The sequence below is a fragment of the Nestor notabilis genome, unplaced genomic scaffold (assembly GCF_000696875.1).
Source record: "Nestor notabilis isolate BGI_N333 unplaced genomic scaffold, ASM69687v1 scaffold4394, whole genome shotgun sequence".
NCBI lineage: Eukaryota > Metazoa > Chordata > Aves > Psittaciformes > Psittacidae > Nestor > Nestor notabilis.
Genome location: NW_009926706.1, coordinates 3,258 through 29,990, shown reverse-complemented (window position 1 = coordinate 29,990; position 26,733 = coordinate 3,258). Strand labels below are relative to the sequence as shown.

The 26,733-nt window shown below is 47.0% G+C and overlaps 1 protein-coding gene across 4 annotated transcripts in view; it reads left to right on the top strand.

Annotated features, from left to right (window-relative positions):
• LOC104405071 (sodium channel protein type 8 subunit alpha) overlaps positions 1–24,304 on the top strand; it is a 36,399-nt gene extending 12,095 nt beyond the window's left edge. For 2 of the 4 annotated variants that reach the window (XM_010013667.1, XM_010013668.1), the window contains exons 6-26: positions 1,702–1,923; positions 2,146–2,209; positions 2,790–2,931; positions 3,479–3,685; positions 4,164–4,454; positions 4,786–5,145; positions 6,011–6,146; positions 7,319–7,557; positions 7,768–7,941; positions 8,594–8,950; positions 9,708–10,178; positions 10,610–10,727; positions 11,257–11,411; positions 12,049–12,222; positions 15,536–15,658; positions 19,003–19,287; positions 19,618–19,671; positions 20,502–20,639; positions 21,275–21,379; positions 22,087–22,357; positions 23,142–24,304. In XM_010013667.1, the coding sequence (XP_010011969.1) occupies positions 1,702–1,923; positions 2,146–2,209; positions 2,790–2,931; positions 3,479–3,685; positions 4,164–4,454; positions 4,786–5,145; positions 6,011–6,146; positions 7,319–7,557; positions 7,768–7,941; positions 8,594–8,950; positions 9,708–10,178; positions 10,610–10,727; positions 11,257–11,411; positions 12,049–12,222; positions 15,536–15,658; positions 19,003–19,287; positions 19,618–19,671; positions 20,502–20,639; positions 21,275–21,379; positions 22,087–22,357; positions 23,142–24,289 (5,234 nt within the window). In that variant the 3' untranslated portion in view covers positions 24,290–24,304. Of the gene's footprint in view, positions 1–1,701; positions 1,924–2,145; positions 2,210–2,789; positions 2,932–3,478; positions 3,686–4,163; positions 4,455–4,785; positions 5,185–6,010; positions 6,147–7,318; positions 7,558–7,767; positions 7,942–8,593; positions 8,951–9,707; positions 10,179–10,609; positions 10,728–11,256; positions 11,412–12,048; positions 12,223–15,535; positions 15,659–19,002; positions 19,288–19,617; positions 19,672–20,501; positions 20,640–21,274; positions 21,380–22,086; positions 22,358–23,141 lie in introns of all 4 variants that reach the window. The other 2 variants (XM_010013666.1, XM_010013669.1) reach the window with 2 other exon arrangements.
• The last annotated feature ends 2,429 nt before the right edge of the window (positions 24,305–26,733 follow it).

Genomic DNA, 26,733 nt, shown 5'->3' with positions numbered 1-26,733 from the left:
ACTACAGGCTTGGTTTATTGGTGTTAGTGCTAGAGTGGCTCAGGGTTCCCCTTCTGCTTCAGCACGTGTAATGGAATGGGAATTACAACATCTTGGTGTTACAATGAGTATTAACCACATCTTCAATAACTGGGATTATCCTCAGTGTGGTTTTTAGACAAGATATTCCATGCAGGCAGAGGGTCTGCATGGATCTGTGTGACAGGAGCAGACTGTGGCACCTATGAGCTAACCCATCACATTGCTGCTATGGCTTGGTAGAGCATATTGAACTCTGGTGTTCTAAAGAGATCTGGTCATTGGCGTAAATGAATTGGGATTTCAGTTGTCTGATGCCATCAGTCTCCATTGTCTGTGACATTCAGTAGGACCCAGTGGTAATGTGGATCTGCAGAACACGAAGGCCATTGCTTCCACTGGGAGTTGTTGGAGTTGTGTTTGTCCTGTGACTGGACTGGGAACACTCTTGCTGCCAATTGAGCATCGTGGTTCCAAGCCCCTTTCTCCTCATGTGCCTATGAGAGAGCAACACACAAAGCAGAACCCCAGTTGCTGGTGTAAATGGCTGCATGGTGCATATTTGAGCGATGGAGATGAGCATGCAAACTGGTGTTGTAATGGGTATTTGTCTGCTAGAACTAACAGCAAAAACCTGCTTGGTGTTGGAGTAGGGCTTTGGCATTGCTTGAAAACGTTGAAGATTGAAATAAAAGACATTTAAAACAATATTCCTCCATAAGAATTCCTTTTGGATCTTGATGTTCCTGATCTGGATCAAACCTCTGTTGGCATAGAAGGGTTTCTTGTCAAAGGTTTGCTGCTGAATGTTCACATGGCCTCAGCCAGAGACTTGGATCTGACTGGCCCCAAATTCAGCCTCCTTCACTGCTCAGCTGTAAATGCAAGATTACCATCAGAAAAGCTGATTAAATACTCTGTGGTTTCGGCATCCAGAGGTCTGTTTCCTGAAGCCTTTGTGCCGTGTTTTTCCCCCACCTCATGGATGGTTCCTCTTCCAGACCAGCCTGGTTTGGAAAATTGGCAGGATTCTTGACTTATGTCTGAGCTTCCTTTTATTATTGAGCCATTCATGATCTTTTGGAGGTCTTCATGGTCTTGATGGCCTTGGTAGAACCCAAAGAGCCAGCACTGAGGGTGAAATCCTGCCCCATCAAAGCCCGTCATCTGAGTGAAGGATGCGGCTCCTGCAAGGAGAAGGGAAGTGCCGCTAGAGTTGAGTTTAAGTAGCAGAATCTTAAGGTTAGACAGCTGGAAAAGTATTGGCTCTTTGTACGTTGGTTTGGTTTGTGCCAACAAGCCAGGCTTAAACAGAACTCAACGTGCCCATGGAGAGCTTTGTAGCAGCGTGTCTTAATTTAACACCTTGGTGTAGACAAGCCCTTGCTTTCGTGGCAGGGCCTCCTGAGGATGCTTTGCATCCTCTGCTGCAAGGCTCAGATATGCTTAGGGAGGAACATTTGTTCTAACCATTGCCAGTTCACCACTGAAACCAGGGAGCTTGGGCCGTTCATCATCTTTATTGCTCTGTGTGGGACGACCTGGTGGCTCCCAGGAACCTGCTGGTTTATAGCAACCCTCTTTTGCCACCACGCCGTGGTTGTAGGGGACCGTAAGTATGTGGTTTCTCACTGTCTTCTCATTCTACAAGAGTCACTTCGAGTCTTGTTTTCTCCTCTGCAGGCTTGAAGACCATTGTGGGTGCCCTCATTCAGTCTGTGAAGAAGCTATCCGATGTAATGATCTTGACGGTGTTTTGTCTCAGTGTCTTTGCTCTCATTGGCCTGCAGCTCTTTATGGGCAATTTGAGGAACAAGTGTGTGATCTGGCCCATCAATGTCAATGAGACATTCCTGGATAACGGCTCGAGGGGCTTTGACTGGGAGGAATACACCAACAATATGTGTAGGTATCTCTGTGGCCAGCTTTGAGCAGTGGAAACCCCTTGCTCAGCTATGTTTGAGTAGAACCCTGGCTTTGTTGAGGTGTTTCTAGTCGGCTTCATCTGAGTTAGTCAGCTGGGGATGCAGAGGGCTCTTCAGTGAAGGGGTTTAAGGAACTGTAGTGTGTTAAACGCTCCCTCCCTCTGTGTGTGCACGTAATCTTCTCTTTTTTCATCTCCTTCAGCTAATTTTTACATCATTCCTGGTGCCCCTGATCCTTTGCTCTGTGGTAACAGCTCGGATGCAGGGTGAGTGATGAGCTTTAAGTCGAGACTCTACTTGCCATTGATGGTAAAACCTTTGGGATGGTTCCTGTTGCTTCCTTTGGTGTTCCTGGTGTTATTCCACGTGTGAAGTATTTCACGTTTCTCAATCTAATTATATTAATCCATTGTTATTACCTGACTAATAGGGTGTAAGCTGACATGTTTCAGGTCAGGAGGCAGATCTGTGTCTAGTGATGATGACTTAGGGGCATTATTTCCCTCTGAATCCAATCAGAACCATCAGGGGGTGGAAGTTCAGCAATGGAAACCTCCATGTGCTATTGCCTCCAGTTGGGTTTCCACCCAGGCCTCTAAAGGACAAAAGCTGGTCCTTTCAGGTGAAGAGCCTCACGTTGCCACGTCTTGTTTCCATAGGACAAGGATTCCAGGGCTCTGCTGAAGCCCAGTCTCCTTGTCTGCTCTTCTTACTTGACACGAAAAGCAAAAGGCATGCCATGTGTTAAGGAGGACCTCCATAAGCATGAATAACATGCGTGTTCTCACCTTGCTCTGTCCCTTTTCCTGCCTTAGTGCCCTCAAATGGCTCTTGTCTTCTCCGCAGCCAATGTCCGGAGGGTTATACGTGCATGAAAGCAGGACGGAACCCCAACTATGGTTACACAAGCTTTGATACTTTCAGCTGGGCTTTCCTGGCTTTATTTCGCCTTATGACTCAGGACTTCTGGGAGAACTTGTATCAGTTGGTAAGTCAACCCTTTGCTTTGGTGTTAGACACGATGGGAAGTGGGGGGCAATGCAGGGAAGAGCCTTGGGTGACATGGTCTAGTGTGAGGTGTCCCTGCCCATGGCGAGGGTTGGAACTGGATGATCTTAAGGTCCTTTGCAACCTAAACCAGTCTGTGATTCTATGGTTGGAAGCAGCTGAGCTCTGCTCACAAGGAGGTGCTTTGGAGGGCAGAGTGTTTCCTGGTTGCTTGAGGATGCTTTGGGGACCTTGCTGAAATGGCTTTTCTTCTGTTTGCTTTGGTTTGAAAGGAGTCAGAGCGTTGAGTTTCACACTGTGTGTCTGAATCATAGTCAATTTGCAGCCACTGGATGTTCCCTGAAGAAGAGGGATGTCACCTTCGGTGTTTCTGGCTAATGAATGTGCAGTGTTAGTGCAGTGAGATGTTAAATACTCAGCACTGCTTAGATTCAGGTCAAGGAACTTGGGATCAATTCACATACCCGGTGTCACTCTGAAACTTGCTTTCACCTTTCCTCTTCTCTGCCATTCCTTTCTCCTAACAGACCTTACGAGCAGCAGGAAAAACCTACATGATCTTCTTTGTCTTGGTGATCTTTGTGGGATCCTTCTATCTGGTTAATCTCATTCTGGCTGTGGTAGCTATGGCTTATGAAGAGCAGAACCAGGCCACGCTGGAGGAGGCAGAGCAGAAGGAGGCAGAATTTAAGGCCATGTTAGAACAACTGAAAAAGCAGCAGGAAGAAGCACAGGTGAGTGCTTTCATTGTGTAGGTGCCTATTTTAAGGTGTATTTGCCTCCTATTACAGAGTAATAGTGTATAATGAAAAGATGCAGCAATGCCATGGCTGGCTTGCCCTGGGATCACATCATCTGCTGACTGGGCTTGACATTGCGCACTCTCTTCCCTGCTCCTTCTGTTTTATCCTGGATTATATGCAAGCTTATTGTGTATTCCCTTCTATTAAGGGAACTAGAACTGTTAAGTGTGAGAATATCTTTGCGAGACAAGTCCATCTTTGATCCCTTATCAATCGCTTTTAAGGAGCTGAGAGAGGTTTTACTGCTGCCAAAGAAGACTATAAATGTCCTGGCTGCATTTTCCTTCCAAGAGAAGGAATAAGCACCTCAATCCCAGCCCAAAGGCTGTGGTTCCATGCATGAAGCCACACTGGGGTTTAAAGCAGAAAGTGACTATTAATCATGGTAATCTCTTGCCTACACCCTCAGGCTGCTGCTATGGTCACTTCGGCAGGGACAGTCTCTGAAGATGCTGTGGAAGATGATGGTGGTGGGGTGAGGATGTCTCGGAGCTCTTCGGAGCTTTCCAAACTCAGTTCCAAGAGTGCCAAGGAGCGCCGGAACAGGAGGAAGAAACGCAAGGACAAGGAGCTGTCAGAAGGAGAGGAGAAGTGTGACAATGAGAAGGTGTTCAAGTCTGAATCCGAGGATGGCATGAGGAGGAAAGCATTCAGGCTACCGGATAACAGGCTGGGAAGGAAGTTTTCCATCATGAACCAGGTAGTTTTCCTTTCCTTTGCTAGCACTTGTGCTTGCTTGGAGTTGGGATAATGTTCTAGTTTAGATCCTGATGGGCACGTCAGAGGAATCTGCCCATCATCTTAAACCTGCAGAGGATCAGGAGGACGCTTATAGCCTGGCACAAATGGTTGCTGAGAGTAGGGAATCAAAGCAGGTAACTTCGTTAGCCAAGAGTGAACCACTCGGAAAGCACAGCCAGTGATGATTTGTGTAGACCTGGAGAGGGGGTGAAACCACCTCAGCAGCACCTGAGAGCACTGCAGTGCTTTATACCACACTGTTCACTGTCATTCTTTCTTGTCTCTCCCAGTCCCTCCTCAGCATCCCCGGCTCCCCTTTCCTCTCCCGACACAACAGCAAGAGCAGCATCTTCAGCTACAAAGGGCGATTTCGGGACCCGGGCTCAGAGAATGAGTTTGCTGATGATGAACACAGCACAGTGGAGGAGAGCGAAGGCAGGAGGGATTCCCTCTTCATCCCCATCCGCGGCCGGGACCGCGGGAGCAGCTACAGCGGCTACAGCGGCTACAGCCAGGGCAGCAGATCCTCCCGCATCTTCCCCAACCTGCGGCGCAGCGTGAAGAGGAACAGCACGGTGGACTGCAACGGCGTGGTGTCCCTCATCGGGGGGCCCCCCGCCAGCATGCCCGGGGGGCGCCTGCTGCCGGAGGTGAAGAGAGAGAAGGCTGCCCATGGCACTGGGAGGAGGGCGATGAGTAGATAGCCCAGGCGCGGGGGTCTCTCCTCTTCTCCTCTATGCCGTGAACCTGGGCAGAGCCTTGGTCTAGTGTGAGGTGTCCCTGCCCATCCAGGGGGCTGGAATTGCGTGATCTTAAGGTCCTTTCCAACCCAAACCACTCTATGATATGGGTGGTGAGGTGCTGGCATAAGTTGCCCAAGGATGCTGGGAATGCTCCATCCCTGGCAGTGTTGAAGGCCAGGCTGGATGGAGTCTTGGGTGACATGGTCTAGTGTGAGGCGTCCCTCCCCGTGGCAGGGGGGTTGGAACTGCATGATCTTAAGGTCCTTTCCAACTGAAAACCATTCCATGCTTCTGTGATTCACTCTATGACCACAGATTAGAAAGTCTGTGTTGGATTAAACACCCTGTGCTTTAACTTCCCCCCTTTCCCTTCTCAAACTCAACAGCCAACTTACCTCCTTCTCCCCCTGGGAAAAAAAGGCTTGAGGTAGAGACCTGAATTAAAGCACTGCCGATAGCAGCCTGTTCAGCATCAGTTGCTGCCTGTTGGTTTTCTCTTCCCTAGGTAACATGTTCATATGATGCTTTGCTGCAGTATTTAATTCTCTTTCTAGCGTGGATGCGGTGGGATTAATGCGTGTGTGAAAGAGAAATAGTACTTAGCACTTCTTTTGCTGGCTCTGTGTCCACGTACATCACCCAGGGAAGTGAGAAGCACAGCAGGACAACCACGTTTCTCTGTCAGGGGCCACATGCCTTATTTCTAGGCCAAGAGTATGTAAAATAGCAGGAAGACCAAGAGTTTGTATTGATCATCATGTGGGTTTTGCAGGGTACCACCGAGATCGAAATCAGGAAGAAACCTGGTGGCTCTCTCTTGGTCTCCATGGATCAGGTGAACGCGTCCTATGGAAGGAAAGACCGAACCAACAGCGTAATGACCGGGTTGACAAACACCCTTGTGGAGGGTAGGTGTGATTTGGGATGTGCCTTTGGTGGTTTTCAGTGTGTTTGTAGCGATTGCCCCCTCGTGGTGTGATGTAGGAAGACAGAGAAACCATCAGTTGGATGTTCCTCACGCTGCTGGGTTCCCTGGAGCTGTGTGGTTGTCCCTCGGTCCCACAGGATTTAGCTATCCCAGCTTTTAAGTAGTACATAATCAGGCATTTATTTCGACTCAACCTGCTTCTTTGGAGGCATTATTGAGGCAGGAGGGTTTGTTAGACTTTATTTGCATCTGAATTGTGTTGACACAGAGGAAAGGAGTTTTCATTTCACACTAATGAGCGTGGAGATGATGTCTGATACAGTTGTTCTGTCTCCTGCAATCTCCCAAGGACTGGAGAGACCCTCCTTTGCTTATATCCATGGGAGGGAAATATCTGAGCTACGCTGAGAGCTGAGCGGTGACAGGGAAAGGGACGTCAGGATTGGTGGCACATCTGAAATGGACAGCACATGGGGCTGAGATCTCCAACTCTGTTAAGCAGGAGCAAGGGTTCCTGAACATATGAGGGTGATGAGCTCAAGTTTCTGCTGTCTTTAGGGAAACCAAATATACTTAGAAACAGAGCAAGGTTCTGCTGCTGCTTCCCTCCTGCGCAAACGCCTACAGGCTACAGTGCTACGGTCCCTCTCTTTTAACTTTAGCAACTCCAAGGCAACTAAATACCAAGCAACCAGAGAACCAATGGGAAGGAGAATGCAGTGGTCCCTTCCCTATCCATAGAAAAGAGAAAACTCCAGCTGGAGAGCCTGAATGGAACCACTGCGAGTCGAGGACTAGAGGGGGGAACTCCTGGTTGTGCTTCCTAAGCACTTGGGAAGGGAATGGACCCAGCATCCTGTTTGATTTCTGTGGTTAAGCAGGTTATTCCTGTTTGGAATCCTTTGCAGCATCGTGTCATGTATTTCCTCTTTTAGACCAGCATTCAGCACAGAATTCATTCCAGATATTTAAAAGCTGGCACCAAAGGCAGGTTAGAACCTGTAACTTTGATTTCAACCCTTTTCCCTTGCTGGGTTCTGAGTTAAATATAGCCCTTCATTTAAGATGATCACAAGATCCATGTGCCCCAGAGATCCAGCAGCCTCTGAGGTGAACATTGAACCCTGTTGCTGTTTTGTTTTGTAACTGTAGAGCTGGAAGAGTCCCAAAGGAAGTGTCCCCCTTGCTGGTACAAGTTTGCCAACACGTTCTTGATCTGGGAATGCCACCCGTACTGGATGAAGCTGAAGGAGATAGTGAACTTAATTGTCATGGATCCTTTTGTTGACTTGGCCATCACCATCTGTATTGTGCTGAACACGTTGTTCATGGCTATGGAGCACCATCCTATGACCCCACAGTTTGAACGTGTGCTCTCCGTAGGGAATCTGGTAAGCTAGCATGGGAAAAGAGTCCTTACAGATCTGCTGCTCCTGGAATATGTTGCTTGTTAATGTGCACTTAGACTGGAAGAACTGCTCCTCCATTGCATGGGCTGCATGTTTGAGTTGGCTCATTGGCTGATAATGAGCCTGAAGATCAGGAGATGAACAGAAATGAATCTTTGTCTGTTCTTTGTCTGTCTCTTCTCACCATTCCAGGTTTTCACTGGAATTTTCACAGCAGAAATGTTCCTGAAGCTCATTGCCATGGATCCCTACTATTATTTCCAAGAAGGCTGGAACATCTTTGATGGATTTATTGTCTCCCTCAGTTTAATGGAACTGGGTCTAGCGGATGTGGAAGGACTTTCTGTGCTGCGATCTTTCCGATTGGTATTCCATCTTCCAGTTCTTTTGGAATGTTACTATCTTGGAGCTACTAGAAAGCTTTCTTTACATAAGAAAAGGCAAAGCCCACTTGTTTCCTGGTTTGGGGAAGGACAGAGATGGAATGGTGTCATTTTTGTGCTCTCTTCTTACTTCGCAACTGCTCTTCATGAGATCTGAGCTGCATTTAGGCAGTGAGGGCTGACTTGGGAAGTACCTTGGTGTGGAGTATGAATGGAGATAGACCATGTTAGAAAGCACCTCTTCTTTCATGTGATCAAATGTGTTAGTTTCTATGTTATAGTAGAATAAAAGTGCTCAATAGCTACAGCCTTTATGTGCTTTAAACTGGTGCTGTCAGTGAGGAAGCTTTTGAAATGGAAGCCTCAAGGTTAGCTTTTTGAACCCCAACCGAGCTCAGATGTTCTAAGAGCACAGAACTCCCACTTACATCCAGCTCCAGAAAGCCTGTTTGCAGATGAAACCCAACCTTGATTGTGGGGTCTGGGTATGCCGGGACAACCATAGTCGTGGGCTTACGTGTGCATAAACCATGAGGTGGTTGCCGTGTAGAAAGTTCTGCCTGATTTTCCTCTTTGTTTCAGATGCAGTTCAACTTAATGTCCTTTTTGGTTGTTTCTTCTGGGTTTCTTTGTAGCTGAGAGTCTTCAAACTGGCCAAGTCTTGGCCCACTCTGAACATGCTGATAAAAATCATCGGTAACTCAGTGGGTGCCTTGGGGAACTTGACCTTGGTGCTTGCCATCATCGTGTTCATCTTCGCCGTGGTGGGAATGCAGCTCTTTGGCAAAAGCTACAAGGAGTGTGTCTGCAAGATCAATCCGGAGTGTGAGCTACCCCGCTGGCACATGCACGATTTCTTCCACTCCTTCCTTATTGTCTTCCGTGTGTTGTGTGGGGAATGGATTGAGACCATGTGGGATTGTATGGAAGTAGCGGGACAGGCCATGTGCTTGATTGTCTTCATGATGGTCATGGTCATCGGCAATTTAGTGGTCAGTAAATGGTTACTGATGGGCTTTATTGGTTGCCTCTGGGTGGGGTAGGACATGGGGAGAGCACAGAGAGGAGTCATGATTTGGGAGGCTGTTCTCTCTCTCGGGGTCCTTCATGGCCTTCAACGTATGAACAGCCCCGTCGCCTTTGGTAGCACAAGGTTAAGGATGTGTTTTGCTTGATGGACTTTAAACAGTTGCCCAAAAATAAAGCATCCAAGCACTAAAAGCTGGAGGTACAAACCCCTCAGTTACAGGAGACAGACCCTGAGGGCATAAAAGAAGCTTAAAAGAAGCCAAACCTGCCTTTTCAAATGGCAATAATTTGGGACACAGGGGAAGATCCTGAAGTGTTCAAATGGGGCTGGAAGTTCCTTCTAGAATCTGCCCACCAGCTCAGTCATGAGGTGTAGTTGTGCGCAGGGATGGGCTGGTGAAACTGCACGGCCTGGTGTGTGGGAGGTTAGACTTAGATCATGCTGCTTCCTTCTGGTCTGAAATCCTAGGAAGAAAAGCCTATGGAGGAAGATGGAAGCAAGGATGAAGTAGTGTGAACAGTTGCATGGCTCCAAAGCAGTGTTGTGAGCTGGCTCGGGGAGGATTTGTCTCGCCAAGGGAACTATCACTAGATGTGGGCAAGGATGTAGAGCTATCACTCAACACCTAGTTTGGCCCATTTCCTTCTTAACATCAGCAGGACTTGGGTGGCTGGATGCTCCTGGGTCAGCTCTGCCAAGCTCGCCCTCTTCTCTTTCAGGTGCTGAACCTCTTCTTAGCCTTGCTCCTGAGCTCCTTCAGCGCAGACAACTTAGCAGCAACAGATGATGATGGGGAGATGAACAACCTGCAGATCTCTGTTATCCGCATCAAGAAGGGCATTGCCTGGATCAAGGCAAAAGTGCGTGAGTTCATGCAGGCTCATTTCAAGCAGAGGGAGGCAGATGAGGTCAAACCCTTGGATGAGTTGTATGACAAGAAGGTAAACTGCATCGCTAACCACACAGGGGCTGATATCAACAGAGACATTGATTATCAGAAGAATGGCAATGGCACCACAAGTGGAATTGGGAGCAGTGTGGAGAAGTACATAATAGATGAAGATCACATGTCCTTCATCAATAACCCCAATCTCACTGTCCGGGTACCTATTGCTGTAGGTGAATCAGACTTTGAAAATCACAACACAGAAGATTTCAGCAGTGATACAGACCCTGATGGCAGCAAAGAGGTAGGGTGAGATGCTCCAAATGCATTCTAGTCACTCAGTGGTGGTGTGGGGGCCTGAAAGCATCTTGGGAGGGAGAACTAGATAGTTCCAGCACAAACCTTCTGGTTCTATCTTATGATGTTGTCTTTGCACTCAAGTCACAAGCTTCTTGTGCTGGTTGCTCTATGGAGAGCCACAAATACTATTAGATATATATTCTATATATACTTCATATATAGAATATAAATGCTATTAAACATGTAGAGTAGAAATACTTCATACTCATGTTTACATGAAATGGATGGAAGCTGGGTTGGGATCTCAATGGGATGGAGTGAGGAAGCAGCTTTTGTTCCAGTAAATCTGGTGAACAAATGGCTGAGTCCTCATGAGATTGGATATTTTGGGGGGAACTAATGATGGATTGGATTGGCTTTTGGTTTATATTCAAGAAACTGGATGAAACGAGCTCCTCTGAAGGTAGCACCATTGACATCAAGCCTGAAGTGGAAGAAGTCCCTGTGGAGGCACCAGAGGAGTATTTGGACCCAGATGCTTGCTTCACAGAAGGTAAGCGGACTATGAGTGTAGAAAGAAGCCCTTGGATATGTAGTTCCGTTGCGAGGATGTAGATGTCCTATAGGTAGAGCAAATTGATCTTGTGTACAACTGATGCTGTGAGTACTTGGAAGCAGAAGAATTTGGCTTCAGGTCAGTTTTTTCTTCCCCCTTCTGTTGCTGGCCTTAATGTCTTTCAGCAACTGATCCATTACAGGTATTCTGTGGCAAAGATACCCTAAATGGTTCAAGGTTATGTTATCAGCAAGGTTTCCATTTGTCTTCTGTCAAGTGCATGGAAAGCTCAGCAAATAGAATGGGCTTAAGCTGCTCACAAAATGATGTTACTTCAGGTGCCCACATGCAGAAGTGATGAATGTAATCATCAGATCCTCAAGAACACAAGAGTTTGAACTGAAACTCGGCCTGTTTGATATTGTTGGCATCGAAACTGCTTCTAGACAATGGCAACTTTATATTCTTGCCATGTTACCTGGCCAACCTTGGGCTCATCCTGCTTTGTGCACTGTCCCCATTGCAGGGTGCACGCAGCGCTGCAAATGTTGCCAGGTCAATATTGAGGAGGGGCTGGGGAAGTCTTGGTGGACCTTGAGGAAGACTTGTTTCCTCATTGTGGAACATAACTGGTTTGAGACTTTCATCATCTTCATGATCCTCCTGAGCAGTGGTGCTCTGGTGAGTACAGCACAGGTTCTGCTCATGGAAACGGGTGGGTTTGGACCAAGGCAGCATCTCTCAGGTCTCACTGGATTTCCCCTCCTTCCCTTTCCCATCTTTGCAGAACCACTTGACCTGGTGCTTCCATAGATCCAAAACATCACTCTCTTTTTGTTTGCACGCTCTTCAGTAGATGGGGTTATACAACAACCAACATCAAGCACCCGTTAGGAGCTTTAGGACCAAAGTCCACACCAATGTGTACACCACAGCAGTAGCCTGGCTTTCTCTGCATGTACTAATGAAGTTAACAGTCTGAGTGCCAGCAAACTCAGCCCTTCTGGATGTGCCGAGCTGCAGAGAAAGCCTGCCTTCGTGTGCTCCAGTATGGTACCAGTTGCTGAACTGGTTTAGCTAGAAAGGCTGCGCTCCCATCCCCTAAAGGCAGAGTTCTTCTTGTGTCATTTAGTCAGGACTTCATTCTTGGGGTGGTTCATTCTGGTTTGACAACTACTGAGTAGTGTGGCAGGTACTAGATAAGGTGCACTGTGTAAAGATGTAATTCTGCTGCTTATCTCGGGGCTGTTTGAATAAGCTGCTGGAAAACATCTATGGAATAAATCCGATCTGAATCGAGTACCTGGTTATTTCCCAGGCTTTTGAGGATATTTACATAGAACAGAGGAAAACCATCCGGACCATCCTGGAATACGCAGACAAAGTCTTCACTTACATCTTCATCCTAGAGATGTTGCTGAAGTGGTGTGCTTATGGATTTGTCAAGTTCTTCACCAACGCCTGGTGCTGGCTGGATTTCCTCATTGTGGCTGTATGTATCCTCTCCTTCTCCTTTCTTTCTGCTTGGAATTAGTTAGCAGGATGCTGGGGTAATGTTTTCTCCTGAGGAATGCCCTAACTGAACCAGATATTTCATATGGATTCAATCCCAGATACCTCTTGAGTTTCCAAGCCCCTTTGAGTCCTTTGAGTATTACAAGTGTGGAATTCCTGCCCTGCAGGGGCAAAGAAGGGTTTTCCAGCCCTTGGCTCTTGTGCTGTTTTACTCTTTCAGAGAGGCCTGACCACATGTTGAGCTACTGGAAGGTGTTAACAGCGGAAGAGCTTGGTCAGACCTGGTATTCCTTGGTGCCACCCTCTTCCTGTAGTCATTTGCTTGTGTTGTTAAGGATGGGGGAATGATGGGGCAGGCAAAAATCTTCCCATCCCACCACCTACCAAGGTCTGTTGTTCTGAACATCGAGCACGGAGCGTTGAAGCACAGTGAGGGCATTTAAAATGAGTGGAATTTATGCTGTCAGCAGCAGAAAATGGTGGAATTTGGTAGGACTCAAAGTCCAAAGAATTGCAAAACAAGGAATTTCAGGCTCCCAAATACTTGGATGACTTGAAAATGTTCCGTCGCATCCAGTTGTGCATCAGTGCCCTTAGTGAATGCCCCAAGAACAAGTAGAAAACCATTGACATTTGTCTTCCAAGCTTCTCCTTTGAAACCTTTTGAATATAATTCAGTTATGCCAAGTTGCTGTTCAGTGACATTATCCCTCTGGGAATATTTGGGAGTAGGTGGAGGAGCTGTGCTTGGAATTCCAGGGCAGAAGTATCTGCATTTCCTATGGAAAATTGCATTTATCCCTTTTTCTTCCTAGTTCTCTCTGCTCCCTTAACACACGTCTTGAAGTAGTAACTCTTCCTTGCTGAAAATAACCTTCTATCTCTTTCACTGCCTTAAGATGAAGCACAAGTGCTAACATGGGGACTAATGTGAGATACCACCTCTTCTGCACTGTATTAAATGACAACCAGCAGCTGAGCACAAAAGCAGCATTCACAGCCCTTGTGCTCCGTGTTGTGAGTCCAATTCCAGCTGCTGGGAACAAAGTGCAGTTTCATTTCCTTCCCAAGTATCTGGAGTAAAGATAAGGAACTTCCCAGGCAGGTAGTACACTTACAGGGAGAGAACACATGTGTCTGTACCTGTTAAATCACACTTTATAACCACTTTGCTAACGTGCTGCGGCTGGGGTTCAAGTGAAGGCAGGGTGGCAGCCGTGACTAATAGCCAATAAGCCTTTGCATCATAACAACCCTCTTGAATGTTATTTTTCAGGTTTGCTAGCATTGTCAAATAACTCTCCTCCTCTGGTTCCCAAAGCTTGCTGGGTCTATTTGTGAAGACAAAGTCTTTTGCTGGGTAATAATGAAGGCTTCTGCTTTTCAGTCAATCTGGAATTCCTTTTGTCTGCCATCGGTGCCTGCTGTGTCTCCTGTCAGAGTGTCCCCAGAGAATAATACTGCAAAGACCCCATGAAAGCTCAAATGGCCTTTAGTCACTTCACTGCCCTTGTGTTCGTTTCCTACTTGGGAGCGGGGCATTATCCCAAGGGGAAGAAGCTCTAAAAATGAGGATTCAGTGAAGCCTGGACCCTGTATTATATGTACAGGGTAAATCACTGCATTTCTCTCTGTATGGACCTTATAGCCCATTCCTCTGTATTTTGAAAGCTGGGACCAGGACTTTAACATCCTGGTGTTGCTGTGGGCTCGGTCCCTTCCTGACTAGCCTGATTTTGCTTCCCAAAGGCTTTGTTGTAAACCTTTGGGACAGCCCTGGCTTTAATCAGTGTCATTTTAAACCCACATGGCAAAACCAGGAGCCCCATTGCCATAAGTTGCCATAGGTTTTGGCCACTTATTTAGAGGCAGTTGTGAAGACAGAAAAAGTCTGGTGCACCACCAGGAAAATAAGGTGAAATCTCCACCTTTTCCCACATATTTATGCATTTGAAATCTGGTCCTGGACTATGTGTGGAATAAGAATTACCCATGTAATTCATTTCACATTAGTATCTTAATATCCCTTTTTATAGAAAAGGATGGTAAGTAGGAACTATCTATTCTGAGAATTAAGCTAAACCCCACCTTTTGCAGGAGGAGGTCTTATGTTTTTCCATTATTTGTTGCTGTATATTGATGTCTTTATTTTTTTTCCCTTAAACAAAGGTTGACATATCTGTTTCTTATCTGTGTCTGTAACGTGATGGAAGATAGTGGGCTGCTGCTGAAATGGTGCCTGTAGATACTATTTCCATATGGCCAAGTAATGGCTGATCTAGTCTAAACAGTTGGCTCACGTGGGGAATGGGGAATGGAACACACATGCCAGGGCAAGAAGTAGATGGTTTCAAGCTTCCAGGCTTTTGGTACAACAGGGCTTAGTCCTGCAGGCCCCTGGTTAAAGGCTGTTGGGTAATTCATAAGAGCCTGAAGCTGATCCCAGGCTGCTAAAGAAAATGGGTTGTCTTTGTGGCTGAAAACTGGATCCAAGAGGCTGTCCCCAGCTGTGTTGTGGTTTTAGTGTACGAGCCTGAGCAAGCCCGTCGTCGCTGCACACCTCATTTTGCCCATCTTTAACATGGGCTTTTCCCCATCCTCATCCTGCCCCGAGGTGCTCGCAAAGAGCACTGCACCTTCCAGCAAGTGCACGGCAGTTGCTGTGTGTTACAGGCAGAGAATCCAGAGCCCATCCTTGGGCTTCCAGGCAGTACTGGTTGGAATGAGCTGCCCATCACTCAGTGTTGAGGTTTCTCACGAGTCCCGGCTCTGAAGGCCATGGCCACGGATGGAGCGGCACCACTCAGCGTGAACACGGTGGCTTTGCTATGCGAGTTGAGGGCAGTTTGTGCAGTGTGTGTATTTATCTGTATTCTTTCTCATAGGTACCTTTAACATTTGTCTGGCTTAAGTTTAATGGGAGCCGCTGGGATCCTGCAGACAGTAAAGGGCGAGGGTAAGGTTTTTGTCATCGTTTGGGCTCTTCCTTCCGACAGACCCCTTCTCCGTCTGTGTGTCTCTGCCTCTCACTTATCTTTCCCCTCTCTGTTCTTTTCTTATGCCTTTCTCAACCGCATTATTTCCTTCCAGGTCCTTTCAGTCAAGTGAAGTAGGCAGCTGGTGGCATGTCTTCGGGATTTATTCTGGGGCAAGCAGTGCTAGGGGACTCATTCTAACAGTCTGGAACCTTTTGTGTTTTGTTTCCCTTTTTCTTTCTTTATTTTCTTTCTTTTTTTTTCTCTTTTCTTTTCTTTTTTTTTTTTTTTCCTTTGTTTCTATTTTCTGTGTAGGTCTCTTTAGTCAGCCTTATAGCTAATGCCCTGGGCTACTCGGAACTAGGTGCCATAAAGTCCCTTAGGACACTAAGAGCTTTGAGGCCTTTAAGAGCGTTGTCCCGATTTGAGGGGATGAGGGTAAGATGCCATTAGCAGCTGATCCTTCTGCATGCCTGTGGAGCGTTTCTTTTTTAAGCATGCTAGAACTGATCAAAACTGGTGGAAAAAGCCCCAAATTCCAAAGAGAATCATGATGCAGCTGCTGACTCGATCACCCACCGTGGATGTCCCCTCACCCTGCCCACCGCTGCACCCTCCCCTTTTAAGAAAGGGAGATGCATTAAGCTGCCTCATTACATTCGATACTGGCCCAAACCACATGCCATTTGTAGATGATGTTAACACTTGGCTGTTCTCATTTAGCCTGGCTTTTACCTCTAGCATCTGAGGGGGCTTCTGAGCTGTAACTTCTTCTATCTAGGGAGAATCACCAGGTGCAAAGAAGCAGAATTGGAACCACCTCAGTGTCTCCAGCCCCTCACCGTGTTGGCCGCTGGTGGAATTGGATTCAAAGACCATATCTGAGGGGGTTTTAAAAGGGCAATCTGCCTGCAAGGGGGTAAAAGGCTGCTTCCTTCCTTCCTTGGATCACTCAGGCCTTCAGGAAGGGACTGCTGGGAGCTCAGCTCATTGAAAAAAGGCTTTGGTTGAATTCCTCTTGTTGCACCTTGTTGTTCTCGGTCCAGTCTGGTGGCGACTGGAAGCCTTGTCTGATAGTGAAGCTTTTCCCTTCCACTCTCTCCCTCTTACCATGCTTTATGGTCCCCTTGTCCTGTCACTGTGGAACTAGCACCAAAGCACAAGCAAAGCATTGAACTTAACCAGCTTTCCTCAAATTGGTAGATAGCAATTCGGGATTGGAAACCACTGCAGTGTCTCACTGCTTTGCCACTGTTAGTCTCTATTTTGGTGCCTTCTTTTCCCATTTGGGGTTGAAATCAGCTAGAAGAACATGCAAAAAGCAAAGGCTTACGATGTATTAATGGGTTTCCCACTCCTCTTAGGACAATAATGTAGGTTCTTTTGTGCTAAATCCCAGTTAGCTCCCAATGAGAGGTATAGAAGAGAGAAAATGAGGTATTGAAAGAAAAGGGAAGGGAATAGCAGTCACAATTTTACCTCAGGAGCAGTTCCACCTGGATCCTTCTGATGTCCTTTGAATCTGCTGTAGCATGAAATACAGTGCGAGAAAGGCAAGGAGCTAAGCAGGAAACCTCCAATCCCATAGGAAGCAATAGGAATAAATGATAGAACAAATCCAAAGAGGGTTCTCTCTTCCCTAATGTTACCCTGCTCTTATTTCTTTGTGTCAGTTAGCTTCATTCTAAACTCTGTTCACTAATGCAGGCCCATGGATGCAAAGCCAGAGCTGTTGCTCGGCTGGGTTCAGGTCCCACCTACGAGTATGATCACAAAGGAAAAGGCCCAGCACTAAACCTGTAGCGATTAAAAGCTACTTCTAAGCCGTGCCAGAGAAGGGAATTTTCATGCTTCAAGTGGGGGATTTCACCCAAATTGATAGGCAGCTGCAACTGCAGCCCTGGTAGTTACCTAAACCCAGTTCTTCTCCCTTTGTTTTGACTTGAAGTGATGCTGCCCCATGCAACTAGTACAATTCTGAGTTAGAGAACAGAGATTTGAAATGCCTTTGCAAAGGCAACAGCGATAGTTCTTTGCTTTTCTCTACTCCATAGTAATCTGCATTCCCAAGAGCTTGCTCTGCTCTGAAATGATTCAGGAAGTTTGACAGTAATGCTATGAAACATGCATGTGTTTTTGTCACTCTGCACACAAAAGCCATGTTCCTTCTCTCTGTTCTATGCTGGATAAATTCAATGTGCTCCAAGTGACCAGATTTTGGGAGGATATGTCAGGTTTTTGCTTCCCATGATGAGTGGAATAAAGCAGCGTATGGGTATCTGTAAGGATCTTAAACTAAAAAGGCACACTGCTGTTGGGTTGGTTTTTCAGCAGAGCATCCTATTTGCTTGAAGGGAGGGTAAAAGCAAAGGCATTCTGTACGGAGCCTGTGTGGAGGGCTTGGCTCTTTACACTTCATGGGGTATACAGTGATCATAGAACCATAGACTGCTTTGGGTTGGAAGAGACCTTAGAGATCATCTAGTTCCACCCCCTCACAGGCAGGGACACCTTCCACTAGACCAGGAACTCCAAGCCCCTGTGTCCAACCTGGCTCTGAACCCTGAATTCATCCCATCATTTAGCAGTGGTTGTAATGCCACTGTCTAGAGCATGGTTGTCTTCAAGTTTCATCCCTACAATCTTGGAATAACGAGGTTGGAAAAGACCTTTAAGATCATCAAGTCCAACCTTCACCCCACTAAACCATGTGGCTGTGGTGAAGGATGGGTGCTTGCTGCAGAGCTGAGCTTGTGTTTGGTGGTTGCATCCAGCAAAGAGATGTTGGAGGAGGAGAAGGGGACACTTGGTAGTGACCAGGACCAGTTGTGGACTCCGAGATCACCAGGGGATGGAGCAGCCTTTCAAAACTAAGACAAAGGGGTGAAACCAGTTTGGATTCTGTTTGTCTATTAAAGGGATCTGCATCAGGAGATCATAATCAAAGATTTAACACCCTGCTGACCTGACTCTGTCAAAAGCCTACGTTTGGTCATGTGTTGGCCAGAGATGCTCAGGGACATGGTGCTCCCAAACTATGGAAGGCTCAAATGGAAGATCTGAGCTCTGACAAAACCCATTCTCTGCGTTTTGGAGGAAGGAACATGGCTTTTCTGTCCTCTTGAGCCTGCATAGCTGCATGCTCAGCTGTCTGCCTGAGACACCATCATTGGCCTTGCTTAGTCACAGATATGATCTTGATGTTTACAGCAACTCACGCTTAGTCTTAACAGAGCAACACCGGGCTTGGTCCTGTCCCCACCGGTGCCCTGCAGGTTGCTGGTGGCCTCGGTGGGAGCAGGAGGCAGGCTTCGAAGTGCTGACAGCCTTGTTTGCAAGTGGGGAATGGCCGGCAGGGCCACTGGCTGAGAAATCCAGGAGCAGAAGTGGCCTCCAGCTTGACTCTGAGTAAATTGTAGCTTAGGAGCCTGTTTGGTGCTAAGAAGAGAGTCTGAGCCTCATGTATAAAGCCCCCCCTTCCTTTGGCAACTGGAACTATTGCAAAGAACTATTATTTCGCTAAAGAACCCAGCCTCAGACCACAGTGAATGTGAGAAACTGGCCTGTTTTCTTGCCAAAACAGAGCTTCAGGAGGTGGCTTTTAAGCTGAATTCCTTTTACAGTGAATAAGTTCACTGCCAACTTCTGCGTGGAGTCAACGCCACGGCTCTGCCAGTGGCCTTCCCTCCTATTCCCCCCCCTCAAAAAGAGCTGTACTGATGCTTTGCTGTCTCCTGCCTTGTGTTTTATACTGAACCTCTTTCCCACCCCTTCCAACACAGGTGGTTGTCAACGCCTTGGTTGGCGCTATCCCTTCCATTATGAATGTGTTGTTGGTCTGCCTTATCTTCTGGCTGATTTTCAGCATTATGGGGGTTAACCTGTTTGCTGGGAAGTATCATTACTGCTTTAATGAAACAGCTGAGGAGCGCTTTGAAATAGATATTGTTAACAACAAGACAGACTGTGAGGCGCTGATGCCACCCAACTCCACCGAGATCCGATGGAAGAACGTCAAAATCAACTTTGACAACGTTGGCGCAGGATATCTGGCTCTTCTCCAAGTGGTAAGTTTGGCTTTCACCATCTCCCTGGGAAATACAAGCTGCTACGAGTGCATTTTGGCTTCTTCCATTGCAGTACAGCATTCCACTTATCCCACTTGGGGCTGGGTTTGCTGTTGATCTCTCAGCCCTGTGGTTACTATGGATTGCCCAGCACAGGAAGTGGCCCTGACTCTTCAAGAGTCCGCCAAAGCTTCCATGAGACAACAATAAACCTGTTTAGAGTCATTTATCATAGAATCAGAGAGTAACTGAAGTAATACTGATGTTCAATGCAATGTTCTTTCCCTTGGGGTGAGTTCTGTCTAAGAGAAGGTGTGTTTTCTTTGCTAGGCTACTTTCAAGGGCTGGATGGACATCATGTATGCAGCAGTAGATTCCAGAAAGGTAAAGTACATGAGCGCAAACTTGCCTCCCAATGTTTAAATTTGGTAAAATCAAGAGTAAAAGTGGTAGATCTGTGCTTATGTTCTGTGTTTAATGCTGTGGTGGTTTCATTGGCTGTGTTAGTGTGAGAAGCTAGAGGATGCTCAAGAAGGTCCTGAAAAGACCAAGGTAATTCTGGCTGCTCCAGGAGGAGGGAAACTGCTGGAGTAGAACTGCTGTGAGGAAAGGAATACAGAGATGTTACCTGTTTATGGAGAGGGGTTAGCCAGAAGGTCCTCTGTGAACCTTTGCATCTACATGGGAGCCCAAGTGTTGGTTTGAATCCAGTTTTGAAACGATGTCTGGGTTGGAGCTCTTCTTTCAGGCACTTTTCCTGTTCCTGCATGCTGGAATTAGCTAATTAGCCATTAGTTCCTTTTTGCTTTATGAGTTCTTTTTATCCCCCTTCTTTTGGTTTTATATGAAAAGATTATGAAATGGATTTCAATGTAGGACTGGAAACAAGTGTGTCAGGACAGTGTAGAAACCCATTCTTCTCTTCTTGCTCAGCTGATGTTCTTACCCATCCCTCTTTAGAAGAAAGGATGAGGTCTTCAGCTTGTCATTAAAATCCTTTGTGGCTTGCAAATCTCTGTATGTTCTGTGGGCACTGACCCCACTGACAGTGAAAGTCAGTTTAAGCAGTGTGAGGATGTGGTTTTCTACATGTAACTCCAGCTTTACAAAGCATGACTGCCTTTACATGGGAATTCCTGGAACCAATACTTTTGACTCTACTTGTTAGGATGTCTTTAAAATGTCACTTATTTTACTTCTCATCTCCTCTTCAGCAAGAAGAGCAACCCAAGTATGAGGACAACATTTACATGTACATCTATTTTGTTATCTTCATTATCTTTGGCTCCTTTTTCACCCTCAACTTGTTCATTGGTGTCATCATTGACAACTTCAATCAACAAAAGAAAAAGATAAGTGATCTGTGTGTGCTGCTCAATGGGGGAACTGGGATGCTGGGTCTTCAGGCTGATGAATTTGGGGCACAAAACTCCCCTCCTAGAGCTGTGGTCTGCAGAACCACTATGACTTGGTGCATCGCTCCCTACCCAGCCCCAGCAAGACTGGTTGAACAGGCTCAGGGAGCAGAAGAGGCAGCCCAAAGCCTCATGTAGAACTCCCTAGACTACATCTTTATGCATTTCTGGGGTGGGTTTTTTGCCTTGACTGAAGTATTCAGAGTGGAGGTCGGATGTTTCCTCTGTCTCTCTTGCATTTACTGCTTCTCTTTGCTGTAAGTCAAGCCGAGGATTTGCAGGTATGCAGTACCTGCTAAAAGGCCTGACACTGCTCCCTGTTCATCCCAAGTGAGGTAGAGGGGATGGGGTGGGATGTTGTTCAATAGCCAAGGTCTTTGTAGGTTAAAATCCTCTGTTTTCCATAAAGGAAAACACTGTGCACCTTGGGTATTAGCATACATTAGTTCAGTCTGAAATAGGTGCCACCAACTTCCCATATGGCAGGGATCCTCAAGACTTAGCTAGGATGGTACTCCTTTCCCTTCTGGTTCAGGAGCTGATTGTAACCAGCTTTCCTTTTGCCCCTTTACTTTGGAGGTCAAGATATTTTCATGACGGAAGAGCAGAAGAAGTATTATAATGCCATGAAAAAACTGGGCTCAAAGAAGCCTCAAAAACCTATTCCTCGACCTCTGGTGAGTATGTTAGAAAGGGAACTGAAGGAATAGACTTTCAAAGGAGCTTTGGCTCCAAAAGCATCTTTTGTTCTGTCTCATGCTGGACTCCACGTCACCATTTCTTGTCATTATAATTCAGGTATCATCTGGGAAAGGTTCAAATGCTGCAGCTGAGGTTGATGGTAATCAGTGCACTTGACTCCATCTGCAAACCCTGACTGGCTGAGAGGCTGTGGAGTAGGAGATTGTAGAGGAGGAGGCCTCTTGGCATTAGTGGAAGGGAACTTGCACAACTAGATAGCCTTGTGCGTTGCATTCATTAAGACCTAAGCACATTTCTTTGCATGTGCTACTGGGTGAGTCCCTTAGACCCTGCTGTGGACAAGGCATCCTGCTGCAAAAGAGGTAGCTGAAATCTAGTTCAGGTACCCTGCAGTCACTCAGCACTGCAAGGTAGAGCTGGCTGCTTTCTGCAGTGGTGGATGGAAGTATATCACCCTGCCTTTGGTCCCAACAGAGAGGAGGATTAATTGGGTTGTGGTAGCATGCTTGGGGTGTAAATAAGGGGATTTTCCTGCCTTTCGCATAAGCAGGTTGAATTGTGGTTAGAGTTTGCATTGAAAGCTTCATAAGATGCTGCAGACTCCATGTCCTTATCCTTGTTTCCACCTTAAATACGGATGGTTCAGTCTCATGTGGTTCCTTGCTTCTCCCCTGTTGCACAGAACCGTATTCAGGGAGCTGTCTTTGACTTTGTTACTCAGCAAGCATTTGATATAGTCATCATGATGCTCATTTGCCTCAACATGGTCACCATGATGGTGGAGACAGACACACAAAGCAAGCAGATGGAGGACATCCTTTACTGGATCAACCTGGTGTTTGTCATCTTCTTCACCTGTGAGTGTGTGCTGAAGATGTTCGCTTTGCGGCACTATTATTTCACCATCGGGTGGAACATTTTTGACTTCGTGGTTGTGATTCTGTCCATCGTGGGTAAGTGTGACACCAATTGGAGGTCTCTCAGTGCTAGGCTGGCTTGGTGTTTGCAGAGTAGAGCACGGTCTTGCCTTAGAAGTCCCTCCATATCACCTTCAAGGTTCTCTTTTTAGCCTTGGGAAGAGACTTGGGGCAGAATCTGGCAGCTTTGAGCCCTGACTAATGCACCCTCCTCCCTCTGTTCTGGTTTTCAGTTCCAGTTGTGTGGAGTAAACCAGTTGGCAAGTCCTCTCCCTGTCTGCATTGCAGCGCTTCCTACCTTGCTCTTCTGGTTTCAGTTTGGTTGAATGTTGAAGCAACCAGTTGCCTCCAATGGGTTTGGGGTGTTTTTAGTGGCTGGTTAAAATAGGCATAACCTCACAGACACAAAGAAGGTCCCTCACAAAACTTGGTTGCACACAGCTCTGCCCGGGCTGAGACTGCTTGAAGTCATTCACCTTACACATTCTTAGCCCCTTCCAAATCAGAGTCCACAGCCTGACTCCCATGGCAGAGTTGGGCTCTGAGAGCTTTGGTATCTCCAAGCAGCAGCTCATCCATCCTTATCTAGGTGGGATGAACCCAGATAAGGATATATAATAAGCTGCAGCTGAACCTCTCTCCCCCTCCATTTAGAATATTTAGGCACCCAGAGCATCTAGCTAAGACGCGAAGATGCCCAAAGGGAAGCCTTTGAAAAGGTGACCAAGGTGGTGTGGGTGCCCAACCCCTCGGCTAGGCTCAGAAGCAGCAGCAGACTCATGTTTCCATTGTCACACTTGTTCCTTCTCTTCTGCTTTAGGAATGTTCCTGGCTGAGATCATTGAGAAGTACTTCGTGTCACCCACTCTCTTCCGAGTCATCCGACTGGCTCGCATTGGACGTATCCTGCGCTTGATCAAAGGAGCCAAAGGAATCCGCACCTTGCTTTTTGCCTTAATGATGTCCTTGCCTGCCTTGTTCAACATTGGCCTCTTACTCTTCTTGGTCATGTTCATCTTCTCCATCTTTGGCATGTCAAACTTTGCCTACGTCAAGCATGAGGCTGGCATAGATGATATGTTCAACTTTGAGACCTTTGGCAACAGCATGATCTGCTTGTTCCAGATCACCACATCCGCTGGCTGGGATGGCCTCCTGCTGCCCATCCTCAACCGGCCTCCTGACTGCGACCTGGACAAGGAGCACCCCGGGAGTGGTTTTAAAGGGGATTGTGGGAACCCTTCCGTGGGGATATTTTTCTTTGTGAGTTATATCATCATCTCCTTCCTGATTGTGGTCAACATGTACATTGCCATCATCCTGGAGAACTTCAGCGTGGCCACAGAAGAGAGTGCAGATCCACTAAGTGAGGATGACTTTGAGACCTTCTATGAGATCTGGGAGAAGTTCGACCCTGATGCCACCCAGTTCATAGAGTACAGCAAGCTCGCAGACTTTGCTGATGCTTTGGAACATCCTCTCCGCGTCCCAAAACCCAACACCATTGAACTCATTGCCATGGACCTGCCTATGGTAAGTGGGGACAGGATCCACTGTTTAGACATCCTGTTTGCCTTCACTAAACGTGTCCTGGGGGACAGTGGGGAGCTGGATATACTCAGACAACAGATGGAGGAAAGATTTGTGGCATCCAACCCTTCCAAAGTGTCTTATGAGCCCATCACAACCACGCTGCGGCGGAAGCAGGAAGAGGTTTCAGCAGTGGTTATCCAGAGGGCTTACAGGGCTCGCTTAGCACGACGGGGCTTCATCAGCCGAAGGCCTGTGTCCACAAAGCTGGAAAACGGGGCAGCAAACAGGGAGAAGAAGGAAGGCACCCCATCGACCGCATCCCTCCCGTCGTATGACAGCGTAACCAAACCCGAGAAGGAGAAGCAGCAACAGGCGGAGGAGGGAAGACGGGAAAGAGCCAAGAGGCCGAAAGACGTCAGGGAATCCAAGTGTTGAGACAGTAGGATTGTACAGTTCCAACTCTTTGCAAGCAAAAAGGTTGTTTACAGACTTCCTGAGATGTATCACTACAGAAGAGCTGTGGAGACACTTACCTGAAGATCTTATACCAAACATAGTCTGCTTCCTGTGTGACAGCGTTGCATCTAAAGCAGTGAGCTCCCACCTCTTGAAGGGACCCTTTGCAACCAACCAGTTAAACACCCCCAAAATCAAGGATTAACAAAGGATTTTCTATCGTTTGGGCAGGTGGATACTGCATGTTCCACATCAGTCAATGCAACTTAGGACAAACAAGCAAACTAAACCACACACACACTCCCCCCAGAACCAAAACCTGCTGCTGGGATTCCTGTATTTGTCCAAAGCAGCCCCTAAATGGATTTGATTTCCCGGTTTTGTTGATTCTTCTTCTTCTGGAAAGAAACCCCCAAAGTCACAATGTTCAAGGGTTTGTTCCTGCAAAACTAGGTTTGCATTTAGTGAAGCAGCAAAAAAAAACCCACCATAAAACACACAAAAAAAAAAAGAGGAAAAAGTTAAAACAAGTAGAACAAAAAAAGAGGCAGAACAAAGCAGCAAAGCCCCATTTAACCCAGGCCCTTCAGTTCTCATCGTTTCTTTGCTCTTCCTTAGCTACATTCTACTTTCTCCATGGGCTTTACTTGGTTTGGGAGATGGGGTCATCGGGTACCTTCAGCCTGGGGCCAGCTCAGGTTGATTCCCCCCCCAAAAGTGCTCGTTCAATGCATGATGGCATGCCGTGACCAGGGACCATGCATGAGGAACCATGAAACCACGAGACACAATAACCTGTCCACAGCAGTGTGTTAAGCCATAAAGTCGAGGCACTCCACTGACAAGGTAACACTGGGTTTGGGATCTAACAGGAACCATGCCCTTCACAGTACATCCCAGTTCTTAGCGCCCTTTCCTAGAGCCACCAGTAGGAGAAAAAGCAAAAGTACAACAAGGAGATGAAATAATTGTGTGTGTATGTTTAATACATGTCTTTTTATTTGGGTTTTTTTGCCATCTTTTTGCACATTAAAATAGAATAACCAAACTAAATGCTGCTCTGGACCTCATCCAAGGGGAGATGATACAACCTGAGAATGGCTTCTTCTACTGTGTCACTAAACCCAAGCTCTAGGGCTTCAATCCCAGGCAGTAAGTTCATTTGTATCCTGTATTTAGCAGTAATACTCTTCCTCAGCCTCCATCCTGCAGTGTAGACACTTTGTTCTGGTAGAGATAAGTGCTAAAGTCAGTCCTGTGTTATCTCTACCGGTAGAAACATGGGGAGCTTCCCCACAGCAATGCCACTTGTGGGGCTGGGGGACAGGGATGTGACTCGCAGCCGTTCGTTGTCCCATCGCCATCAGGATTCCTGCTCCGGGTGGGTTGCAGAGAGGTGGCTTTTGGAAACCCTGAGCCCTTCCTCTCCCTTGGAAGCAGGGAATGGCACAGGAAGGGCCACATCCCAGGGCTGAGACCCAGCTCTTGGGTGCCTTCACCTCCTTCCCATTTAGTGCTTTCATGGAGCAGCGCCCACCATGGGATGGGCAGGAATCGGAGCTACCTCTTGCCTATGTCTCGCTGCAGCAGTAACTGGTGCCACAGGAACATCACGAGCCAAATCCAAGCATTGCTTTTCCTCCATGACCAGACTCAGACCTCCCCCAGCTCCTGTTTTGTGGTGTCCTCATCAATCCTCAGCCACTGCTCTGGTTGAGGTGTGTTTCTTCAGGGCCAGCATTGGGTGTTCCCACAGGGCAGGGCAGCAGCATGAGGGGTTGGTGCTGCTCACCTCCATCAGGGATGCTGAGGTTGAGCACGGACCAAAGGAAGGGTACCCAGAATAGCAGGAAACAAAGCCCCAAGCCCCCAGGACTCGATGGCAGGATGAACCTTGGTTTGCATCATCTCACAACCCAGAGAATCTGAGGAGTCACTTGAAATCCCAAAGTCCAGCAGGAAGCCACCGGTGCCCCCGGCATCCTCCATGGCAATGGAGCAGTCCTGCTGCTCCCAGCACCACAGTAAGGAACCTTTTCTATCCCATCAGCTCTTGCCCCACTCGCTCCTAGGATGTGATGTATAATATAACACAGGAGAACCCAACAACCTCCATACACATGTACAGGCTACATTGTAAAACAGCACAAAACGAGGCAAATAGCTGAGAAGTGTGGTTGAACTTTTTAAAGATACTATTATAAATAGTGTAATATATCCTTTTATTTTATCAGCATGCCTTTTTGTAAATACAAAGAACTACAAAAGAAGTATAGAATGGCTTCTGGCTTATGCCATTGTCCATGGTTATCCTTATTTTTTTAATACCTTTCTGTTCTCCTTTGATTTTAGAGCCAGTGACTGTCCCCAAAGGCAAAAAGAGAGAAATAACCCCCTATTCCCCCCCCCCCCCAAACCACTTT